The 12,339-nt window shown below is 38.2% G+C and overlaps 1 protein-coding gene across 3 annotated transcripts in view; it reads right to left on the bottom strand.

The window, feature by feature from the left end:
* The window catches only part of NELL1 (neural EGFL like 1), a 286,319-nt gene that overhangs the window by 182,625 nt on the left and 91,355 nt on the right, over nt 1-12,339 (bottom strand). For all 3 annotated transcript variants that reach the window (XM_052694359.1, XM_052694361.1, XM_052694362.1), the window contains exon 12: nt 6,679-6,807. In XM_052694359.1, the coding sequence (XP_052550319.1) occupies nt 6,679-6,807 (129 nt within the window). The remainder of the gene's footprint in view (nt 1-6,678; nt 6,808-12,339) is intronic.

Genomic DNA, 12,339 nt, shown 5'->3' with positions numbered 1-12,339 from the left:
GGCAGTAAGATAACACAATATTGTTCTACAGACCTGAGAATGAGATCTCCTGCATTACCAGATTAAAAGCTTAGATAATTCACGTGGTAATGTCCCCAATCCTAATCACACCAACTGCCCATAGCTACCATGGCATCACGTGCAGCATCAGGCTGTGGCAAAAAGATGACTGTATGCCTGGCAAGGGAGAAGCAGCTGCAGAAAGCCACTGCATGGTGGTACGGTAGATCAGGCAGACAGTTCATCTGGTCTGTCCATGCTGCATGCTCGGTTCCATGCTCATGGGCAAATGAGTAGGCAGTTTTCTCCTCAAGGTTTTCATACATCTCTGATATTGACTTCAATCTTAACAGGGTTGTACCTAGATATGAATTTAAAGGCAACGCTGATGAGAATAATGGTATTATGACAACATGTTCTACATTTTACAGGACGAATTAAGTCTGCAAAACCATAAGACTCATTTTGATGAGACTTCAGTATAAAATAAGAAAGGTCATCTTCAATTTAGGTTGTTACAAACTCTAGGAACAGCCATACTTCATTAGTCAATACCAGTCATTTTTTGCCATGTTGACTTTCACCGTCTTAAAAGAGGTCATGTTCCCTTGAAAAGCTTTATTTGCAAGTGAGTTAGTGCAACTAAGAGCAGACTGATCTAGTCTTTACTGGATATATTTTGAGATTGGGATTGTCCTACTTCATGTGATAAATTCTGAAAGATTTAGAAGCCCCAGGAATACTTTCTGCTCTCATTCACAGACGTAAATCTAGAACAGCAAATTAAATGCAGACATTCACTCGTGTTTTTGAGGGTCTACTGACTCCAAAGCTTTATGCTTAGCCATAAAATTGAAATACAGCCTTTCTCAATGCTATGGTAGACATTAGACACAGACTTTACAGTAATTTTACCTCTGCTGGGGAAGACTCTGCCTGTTAATAGCATGGAACAGCTTTTGTTCTGGCTGTGCTATAAAACCCCAAACACCTGACCTATATCAACCACACTAAACCCAAAGAGAGTGCTTCATACCACCCAGTTTTGGGTTTCTCAAGTACAACTCTCAAATTTGCTGCCAGTTTCCATCTTTTTGACTTCACAAGCCACAATCCCAGAAAGATTTATTTTATATAATTGTAACAGAAATTATATTACAAAATAGTAAATTATTTCAACTTTTCATATCTTGAGCTGAATGAACTTCAGACAAAACTGGGAGTTTTGTTACTATGACCTGAAATGAGAAGAGCAAGGAGCTGACGACCCCAGTTCATCCTCTGTCATCTCAAAGCCCCAGCAGTACGTAATGGGCACTGCTATTAACACTGCAATTGCTAACATTAGCATAGATAAGAATAACCATAAATAAAGAACTGCTATTGCTGATTATAGAAAGTATATCCAAACAAGTGACAGTTTGCTAACCCAACCTTACAGGAAAATGTCAACTAACCAACCTCAAGACATTTAGACTGCTTCATGAAATAGACTACACAAATGCAGTTTTCTAGGCCAATAATTCCAGGCCATAATTAGAAAGATTTTCTAAGTCAAAAGATTTTTTAAGTCAAACCATTCCTCTTGTCCAACCGTAATGAAAATCAAAAGTCAAAGAGTTGATGTGAAGCTGAGTTCAAGCTAATATGAAGCTGAGTTAAGCCAACAAGTGTGAAGGAGGATGTTAAAATTTCTCATTAATCCTGTAATTTAGGTCTGCTTATTTAGAAGAAGGAAAAAGACAGGAGTGAAGGATCAGTACTTTGGAATTTCTACTGTGTGCAGTGAGTCACAATGGACTACTCAAATTAAGAATAACAAAAGATCAATTACATGTTAAGTGCATGATAATTTTTTTTTATATACATATAAATTGTTTCCTACTTACTGATTTCAAAAATATTCTGTAGGAGATGGCATATTGTGGATTAACTTGAACTCACACCAAAAAAGTCTGCGTACAGCCTATTTCTCTAGGTGTGCTTAATCGCTACACTGAAGTACAGGTATAACAATACTATTTAGCTTACTATAAAAGGAGAAACAATTTATAAGAAAAATAACACTGCATCATTCTGCCAATAACTGTTAGAACATATCAGCCAGACTGGATTGGGGAAGACACTGATAAGAAAAGTAGAAACTGTATCAGTCAAGTGACACTTGCAGGAAGTTTTGTTGCCACTTATTTAAGTAAACTAATTAAGATTTTCTTGATGAAGATTATCAAAATTATTCACCTCTATGTCATCTCCCCAGAACCTGTTAGTCTAATAAGATCGCTGTAAATACAAACTGAACAGGTTGCTGCCAAGTTCTTAATCTTCAGTTAATATTTCACAGCTTATGTGACATTTTTGAAAAGAGCAATAATGTGCAATAATTTCGTAATGACAAATTAAGATAAAATGTTTCGGACAGAGGAAGGAAGAAAGTGACTAAGTGTGAAGTTCCCTCCGAATGAACATCATAAGGGATCCTTGAGCACGCCATCAGGACAAAAAATAGAACAGTTCTCACCAACATTAAGGCATTTAGCTCGCTAACTCTTCATGCTGAAGTAACATCAGTGTGGTGACCTTAAGAGAGCATATAAAGAAACTAACAGTGCTGCTGAATTAATCTCACAGAAGTACATTCCTCACAGATCTACTATCACTGGCAACTTAACCAGTAAAGAAGGGGGGAAGGAGGGGTGGAAAGTAGTATCAGGCATTCTCAACAGTACGTGGGGCCTTAGAATTTTTGGCCTTTTAAGGGCAAACCAGCCTCATTCAAGATTTCTGTCCTAATCACCACCTAAAAATGCTGCTTCTGACACAGAAGTTTTCTTCATGTTCTTATATAATAGCTTTACTTTGTCAGCTGCTCCTAGAAGATCAACTAAAATTCACACAGCCTGTTTATACTCATCACCACAAACTGGAAGATATCCTAGACAGCATGTCATCCTGCTGCAGCATACAGGGAAATAAAAAAACGCTACCAACATAATTCTGAGAATATTAATCTTATAGGCTCACTTTAGTCCATGAATCCTTTTCTACATTATATCCATTACAACAAGAATGTTCTGGGGTGACATTAGTGAACTAGAAAGGAAAAAATACCTCTTTGTAGCATGACAAGACATCTTGTGGCTACAGTATCACTCATACTAGATGCCTCCTGGGGGCATGATTAGCTCTGCATGAAGCAAAGGATATTAATACTAATTTTGTTTGATGCACTCTTGTCAGCAAGAATAGACATGCATTTATCCGAACGGGGAGATTTATTCCACTTAAGATTTAAGCAGCCCCCACAATAAATCAGAATCCAGCCACAATTAGGTAATAATCCCTTTTGTACCAGCATAACTTCACAGGCAGAAAAGGGTTGTCAGAATTTCAAGCTAGCTAGTAGTGAAGAACACAGAACTGAAATAGGGAGGGAGAAAAAAAGTGATTTTTGCTTTTGCTCTTTATTGGGAAACAACAGCAGAATCTCACCAAGTTCTTCTCAGAAGACATGGCTCTTTGTTTCCTAGCATCTAGAAGGCGAGGATAGTCGTGCCAGTGACAAGTGTGGATTTTAACTGATTTGGCTTTATTTTTCTCATTTTGTCTCTGAGCTTCCAGACTCTTCATTTGCCAATGCTTTCCCCTCTCTCTGCTCTTTCAGGAGAGTCCTGTTGGTGTTTGTGAAGTAGTCCTAAACCGTGAAGCATTCTAGCTTTTAAGTAGTAAAGTATATTTGCTTATCTCCTGTACACCACGTATCATGGTGGAAGAATCAACATGACAGATTTAAATGGTGTGCTAAGAAGTCATAGCTGCACGTGTCATATCAGTCACCAGAGACTCTGGTCATCTCTGCAGTTACCAGAATTTATCCACGTGACTGAAGTAAAAGAACACTGGTTTAACACTTGCACCTAAGTATCTCATCTGAAGTTAAAGCTCAGCCAAACTGGCTAATAGACATATTTGTATATATTGCTCTGCAAATGGCAAGTGATTTGTCTCACATATACAACACATGCAAGTGGACCAAGAAAAAAACTTGTGTATTTGAATATGTCTGTATTCTATAAAAGCAGATCTCTGCTTTCTGCTTTCGTTCTCTACAAGCTTTGTGCACTTATTTTCAGAAACAATCTTCCTTAAAAATACTTACATTATCCCTAATAGTGAATAACCATTCACCTGTGCATTCTGACACAAAGAGCTGATAGCTGCTTGAAGAGTAGTTACTGGAAATGGACTGCAAGAGCTTCTCAGGGTTATTTTCGTAATTTATTTTCCAAATAAATAAAGCAAAGCTAACTGAAATGCAACTTGTCAGAGATCTTGCAAGATCAAAATGGTGCCATAAAGGTCAACAATACACCAGAATTGAACGTAAGAGTAAGCAGGAATAACCATAAAATAACACCATGCATTAGAATTCGCACACAAGTGTTCTAAGTACAATGGCAGAAACAAGAAATTTGGAAAATTTCAAGCTCCAGAACATTCTGAACTCAAGTGCCACTTATAGGCATGCATCTTAAGTACAAACTACTTTAATCTCACAGTCTCAAAGGAAACCGTAATGTCATCTTTTAATTTTAAGGGCAGAAGAATACCAAAGGCAAAACCAGAATTACAAAAGGTATCTTCCCTGCTCCCACAGATATTCTGTATGGGTTTTACTTCTTGTTCAGGTGTTTCGTTCATTCAGTTCTTACACAATACATACAGAAATTCACTACTCCTCTGTACCAACACTAAGAGATTCCACCTTCAGATGCATGACTGTGATCTCACTGATTCAAATAACAGCTTTACCATGTCTTCGAGAATATTATAAAGCTACCTATGAAATTATTCTACCCAGCAGATTAAGCACAGATGAGATAAATGAAATTAGAGGAGCATACAAAGCAATTTTGCAGAAAAGTGTTCTAAGGAATGAAATGAAATCCTTTGCAGGGCTGGAAGAAGTTATCTCTGGGCTACCAATTTGTCACTCTGTGGCTACTCTGGTTGATAAGAAGAAGAAAAAGGTATTCGTCTTCTAAGAACCATTCTCCATCTACCAAATTTACAATATTGTAATACCTAGAAATCCTCTTTCCTCTATCACTGTCTCAGATAGCAAAGAAAGCTGGATTTATTCAGTTCTGCCATGCTTTATTCATACATACAAGAAGTGAGGGATATGATTTGCCCTTCCAAAATTCACTGCAACACAGGCCATATACAAATTCAAGCTAATTTCTTCCCAAAGCTCATTTTTTACCCCACCACTAATGTACTGTCAACACCAGAGTTACTTGACTCGAGGTTTTTCAACTTGTATCGTAGAGAAAAAAGGAAAATAGACCATCTGCTACTAGATTAATAAGAACACTGGATATTGCTTGTAATTAAAAAGGAGAAAAAGAACATGTACTCAATTCTGCATTGTGGGTGACAAGGAGCCTTGAAACTGTCTTTTGCTTTTTGCACAGACTTTGTAGTGCCCTTATACAGCAGTTCTCATACTTTCCTCTTTTTGTAGGAAAAAAAAATGACAACTAGGCTGCCTGTCTTCTAAAAGAAATGTATACAAATTGTTTTCACAGACACTGAAAGTGCATATACAAGAGCGTGCAAACTTCTGTCTGCAGAGAACTGACTAAATACCACAAGATTTGTAGAAACAAGTTACCAAATATCTTTATGAACTGCTTAAAGCAATTCTATTCACTTAAGCTTTTTTTTTTTTAATCAACATAAGATTATTTAAACCCAGTCCATGCACACCTCTTTTATCCTTTCACCTTGACTTCCAATTTTTCTGTGTACTTTAAAAGCTTGTCAAAAAAAGTCCATTCCATCACTAGTACCACTAGATGAAAAACCTAGGGGAATTTTTATTATTTTTTTTTCTTTTTTTTTTTTTTTACAAAGTAGTTCTGAAACTTCCTATATTAGCCAAAAGATTAAATACTGCAGACTAATATACAAGAGCATTTAAAAAAGCCTTCTAAGGCAAAGGCAAGAAGAAATGCGCTGTATGTTGATTCATCAATCCATTTTCTAATATGTAGATCATTGTTAAAAATAACAGCAAGCACAGAAAACGCAGAGGAAAAAAAAGAGAATATTGCATCTTTTCCTGTGATGGAACATCAACAGAAGTACCTCAGCTACAGCCCTTCAGCTACAAAAACAGCATCTTCTGTATCATAGGAGGACTGCTTCAAACAAATACTTGGTCCACAGAAACACACCAGGAAGTACAGCAGATCACCATTTCTGTGTTGAAGTCTCCATATCCCTTCACACTAACCTTACTCATGATTGCCAGCAGAACATACACTGCCTCAGTTTAATACATCTTACACAGATGTTACTCTCTAGAAAACATTTTAGGTTACAGCACTTGAAAAAAGGTATTTTGGAAGTTGTCATGACAGCATGACCTTAGCATGCCAATACAAGAACACACCAATGAAGGAGAACAATAGACAATCTGAATAGACCAGCACCAATTCCTCCTTTTTTTGATTATCTCAACTTCATGCATTCAAAAAGGGCCCCCTTTGAGAAGTGATCTCACTATCTTGAAATTCAACTTTGCAATGGAATTAATTCTTCCACCACTTGTTTAATACTATTTTTCTGAGCACGTTGTTAAGGGGGCAGGTCGTTTAATATTTTCTTTACCTTCACAATATGTGGAGTCCCCCTGGACAGAGAGATAACCATTCTTGCATTCACATGTAGCCTTTGTGTTCCAGTTTTTGCACTCTGAATTTTCACCACATCTGTATCCTTCTGCACAGAAGTTATGGCCTGAAATACAAGGAAATGCAAATAGGGATTAAAACATGCTTATTTCAGATTTAAAATTTACATTGACCATATTAATTTCTTGAAAGCTTCAGCTTGTTATATGTTAGAAATTCACTCTATAATCAATTTTGGTACACAGGCTTTTTGAATTCCTCCATCAATTTGTACTCAAGCCTTTTTTTTTTTTTTTTTCTCCAAGCATTCACTTGCCTGGATGGCTTTAGTAAGGAAAAAAGACAACTTCAGAGGAGGAAACCATGGCAATTCATTAATCTGCTACAGAATCTATGCACGTTATATATTTAACTTGCGTCGAAAAATAAAATGAAATGTAAAAATTAAGGGGCAGTTATACTCATTAGCCATTTATGCTACCAGAGTATTTGTCTTTTTTTGCCTTTATAATTGAAACTGAGCACTGGAACCCAAAACTCCTGCATTCAGCATCCAATTTATCATCTCTAAGCAAGACTTCTATTCTGTTAATATTCTAGATATTACACCAGAGACAAGGTGTTTGTTGCTTGGTTGATTTTTTTTAATATTTTTTTTTTCCACTGTTTCCCTGACACCATGACATTCCAGGCTATTTTCTGCTCCTTCAGAATAATTAATTTTGAACTAGCACACAGCATTAACATGCTTAATTACTAGTAGTAGACACTGCAACTAAAAGCCCACATAATATATCAGTGCATTGCATTAGTTACTATAAAATAATACATTTCAATTTAGCGTAGATTACTACTACTGTGCTGGGACTTGAGAGGCATAAATAACCAACTTTAGACAACGATAAGCCATGATAAAAAGATACACCTCCTTCCTTCTCATCCAAACCTTTAAAAAACTATTTCATTTTTCTCAGCATGTTTTCATTACAATAGTCCTTATATCATTTTCTGCATCAAAAACAATTGATAGGCTCTAAGAAACTTTCCACTATTCTCCTCTCATTAGAAATATATGATAATAGAACCTACTACTTTTCTAGATTGCCTTTAGCATTTGTTATTATGAATATGTTCTTATTATTACCCATGAAACACCATTTCCTGCCTTTTAAAAATGTTAACCAAGAGTGGCTCAAGCTCCACTTCCCACAGCATTTCAAAAGATTTGTTCAACACATCCATAAGCAAAAAGCAGCAAACCTGTTCTTCTAAGAGCATGCACAGTGCTGTATGCTTTCAAGCTTTTACAAAACAAACGTCATTTAAGGTTAACCTGCAGAAAAATGTGCATGACAGTATTGAATTGTAAGGGCTCACTGTCACAGTACACATTCTATTGAATCAGAGGCTCTTGCAAGTGTTTTTTCCCCCACAGTAAGGACACACACCTAGCACTTCAAAAGCACTGACAGGCTCATATCCAGGATGTGGTGTTGTACTTCTTAGACCTTGGTCTGCATTCTCCCCAGCTGGGGTTTTGAAGGTGAAAAAGGAATAAATGCTATCTATTCTTGGCAGTTCATATTGGGTCCGAGTGTTTATCGTGCTTTTCTGGTGAATAAAGACCAGTTTGTATTTGGACCACCCTGCAAAAAAAATAAGCTACCTGTGTTGTTCACACTTTTAGGTCCAATTCAATGACTAATTCAGGTAAACACTTAAATTCATTCATATTCAGCAGGCTGGAACATGCCTAGGGCTGCTGACTGGCTAGTGCTGTGCTTATACTCCTAAGAAGAGAGGGCCCTGAGCACTGACTAAAATGTCAATCTATTGATGGGAGCATCTACTCACCCTCAAGCAACCAGAATGCAAAAAACCACAAACATCTGATATTTATTAGTTCTCGACCATGAAATGATCTATGGTGTTCCTTCATCATACCTACACAAATGGAAAAACTACCCAATGTACTCTGAATGCCAACCAGCCACGGATGGCAGCTAGCAGAGGGCACACATTGCTATTGACCAGGTGAAAATAACTGAATTACTGAGATTTCCAAATATTCAGCCAATTCTTATCTAGACAGTCAACGCCTCTCTAAGTACAAGAAAAGCCTTAAAATAGAATCATCACATGTGAGCAAGCAAGCAATTGGAGAGGATTTGACAGAAGCACAGAAAATCTTAAATAGATCAGATCATCTAAGCTAATTTCAGGCCAACACAGATGACAAGGCAAATGAGCGTGAATTAAAATTACAGATAAACACATTTAGAACAGATGTCAGAAACCATTTTCCCCACACACATACAGTCATGAATGTTCACAACAGCCCTTCAAAATTATTCAAGATGGGTGTTAAATATTGAAGAGCGTGTTTACATTTTTTTTTTTTATAGGCACAATGACCTCTGCTCCTTGCCCAAACATTTCTAATAACATTACTCTTCCTTATCAAGGCTGCAGAAATGTTTGCTCCCATTTTTCTTAAGAGCATCCTCCATATCTTTTCATCAGCAATATCTGACTGCAGAACTACCACCCCTAATGTACTAAACCAAGCGTGAAAGAGGTCAATTTTCATGATGCCAGGCATAAAACTATCACTTGTGTACCTATCAGAAATTGCACAGTTTACTGCTCCCAAGTCAGATTATCTAAAATTAAACATTCATTCTATTTGGGGCACCCAAACATTGCTCTCATTTTTCCAGGCTTCTCAGTATCTTCACATTCCAGTTCCCCAAACCTGCCTTTCCAAAGCAGTGTGCTAAACTGTTTTGCGATGACATCAAGGTTTGCCTATCTTTTAAGTACCAACTATATTGGTGATTTGGTTTAATTGTTGATTGAAGAATGCAAGAATTCACTCAAAAGCATAGCTGCAATCAAATATACCCTACATACATACCCTCACACTGATGAGCCTCCCAGATTTCTGAGGGTTTCCTTGTAACATCTGTAATGCTTTCTGCACTCCTTCCAGTGTCCCCAGCTGTTCACTTTAGGAACTGTAATCCCCCTCTCTCTTGCTGTTCAAGAAACTCCCCTGCAGCAATCCACATTTTCACTGTTTCACACGTCAGAGGCTTCTAAAAAGAGTGCTGATGATGCCTCCATTAATAACATTAGCTATGTTTAAAAGGTTCAAGGTCCTTTCACCCTCAAAATCTTTTAACTTCTTATGCTTTAGTCCCACAGTAACTAATGTAAATATGTAAAGTAAATCTGGGAAACACCTCATAGGAAGTCATAAAATATGCACTAGCAATTATGTCCTTTCACGATCTGAACCAGTTTTTAAAACAAGTCATGAGCAATGAAGCACTTTGAACAGCAGTTTTTATGCCTTCAGAGTCTGAGGTCCCAGAACTCAGTAGTGTGACATAAGAGCAACTTCCTAAATTCTTTCAAGCTGCTACTTGACTGCAGATCTTATTAAACACTCTATTTCTGTGCATTAGAATAATTGTACTGCACATCCTACAAGATTCTAAATATTTCCTTTTCCCTTTTGCAAACAAAGGTCTTTTAAATACCAAATACAGTTAAAAATATGTATATCCAGTACTTAGTTATCAACCTGCGTTAAACCTTCATAAAAATAAAACCTTGCTATAACACGTACTTCACAGCAACGCAAGAGAATTATTTGATTTCTGAAAAAGCAAAGCCCAAGCTTGCAGCTAGACAGAGATGGGAAGTATGTTAACTGAAGAGTGTTCTCATGCCTTAAGTGAAATAATTGAAATCCCCTTAACACAAAGCAAAGCAGAACAAGTAAGGATGGCAGAAGCCACCATTTTTAGATTGTAATTCTGTGTCAAAAGTAAAATGCATGCTTAAGATTATCTGTAGGATTCTCTACTTCCTGTTAAATCAGTGTCAGCAGTCAATCCAAATCTACCAGCCAAAGCGTATTACAGGACAGCAAATGAACATTTCTGCAGGAAACCAGCTCTTGCTACTTCATTATTTCCTCACACTCTCACATTTAGGGAGAGTCAGATTGAAGGAGCTAGGGCTATTATAGAGGCTCTTCTAACATATCAAAATTATGAGCATAACAGAAAAACTCTCGTGAAATTTTTTTGAATCACTCATGCAAAGGAGAAAAAAATCCACTATTTCAAAATTATACACTGTGTTTGGCAAGGAGGAAAATAGCTGAAGGGAACAGCATAAAACATTCATGACACTATGAATGCTATAAAAAAGTGATTTGAAAAAAAAAAAAAAAAAGGAGTAAAAAATAAATTTTAGCACACCAATATTTTTAAATTTTTTGCAGTTAACTAAACTTTTCATAAGCCTGAAAGAGAGCTTAATAATGCCATATTGTCTTGCTAAAAAGTACGAAGTAGCCACATAGTTCAAACATCTATATTTATGTGGAAACACAAAAATCCATGGTAAAACAATACGCGGCGCACATAATATTCATGGATAGATTCTACATGCAGATCTTCTGAGGCCTGTTTTTAAATTCAAGTACATCAAATCACCAAAACTGTCATCATAAAGCAAGCTTCTTCCCTTCTATGTCTGCTTTGCTGCAAACATCATACGATCATTTTAAACATGGGCTGAACATGACAGCTAGAGCAAGTTGGCCAGCACTGGTTCCACAGAGAAGCTGTGGAAACCTCATCTCTGAAGGCGTTCAAGGCCAGGCTGGATGAGGTCCTGGGCAGCCTGATCTAATGGTTGGTGAGAGATCTTCAAGCAGGTCCAGAGGAGGGCACTGAGATGATCAGAGGGCTGGAGCCGCTCTCCTATGAGGAAAGGTTGAGGGAACTGGGCTTGTTTGGCTTGGAAAAGAGAAGGCTCCGGGGAGACCATGAGGTGCAGCCGTCCAGTACTTGAAGGGAGCGCATAAACAGGAGGGGGAACGGCTGTTGATGAAGGGAGATAGGGAGAGGACAAGAGGGAACGGTGTTAGACTGAGACAGGGGAGGCTTAGGCGAGATGTTAGGAGGAAGTTTTTCACACAGAGGGCGGTGACAGACTGGAGCATGTTGCCCAAGGAGGTTGTGGATGCCCCATCCCTGGAGGCATTCAAGGCCAGGCTGATTGCGGCTCTGAGCAGCCTGGTCTGGTGGTAGGCGACCCTGCACATAGCAGGGGTGTTGAATCCACATGATCATCGTGGTCCTTTTCAGCCAAGGCCATTCTACAATTCTTTGAACTGCCTGCGTTTCAAGTAAGGAACAGTAGTGCTCAGCACCATGGTCCCAGGGGACATTCCAAGAAGCAATAGGCAGAGAGAAGAAAAGTTCAGGACTGCTACAAGGAGGAATCTTTGCAATGAGCTGCTTGTCCTTCGTACTATGCTTTGTAAGGCAGAGGGGCAGCCAAAAAGAAGCTTCGTACGTAACTTCTCAACCTGGCATTTTGCAGATAGCACCTTTCCACCCATCTTTGTTTTGTAGCCCCTAATGACCTCTTGCTTCTCAGTTATAGCAGTTGTCATGGACAGGGGCTGCTGCATTCCCTCACAGCTCCCCTGCCATTTCTCTTGTCCCTGCAGGTTCCAGTTCAGCTGCTGCCTTTCACCCGTGATTGATGCAGCCTGCAGGAGAGCAGCAAATGGCCATAGCACTTCCACCTCAGGTGGAGGCCTGGGGAAGCA

Source organism: Tympanuchus pallidicinctus, unplaced genomic scaffold (genome assembly GCF_026119805.1).
Source record: "Tympanuchus pallidicinctus isolate F22 unplaced genomic scaffold, pur_lepc_1.0 scaffold3, whole genome shotgun sequence".
Classification (NCBI taxonomy): domain Eukaryota; kingdom Metazoa; phylum Chordata; class Aves; order Galliformes; family Phasianidae; genus Tympanuchus; species Tympanuchus pallidicinctus.
Note: the sequence above shows the minus strand (reverse complement) of the source record. Positions and strands in the feature narration are given on the sequence as shown.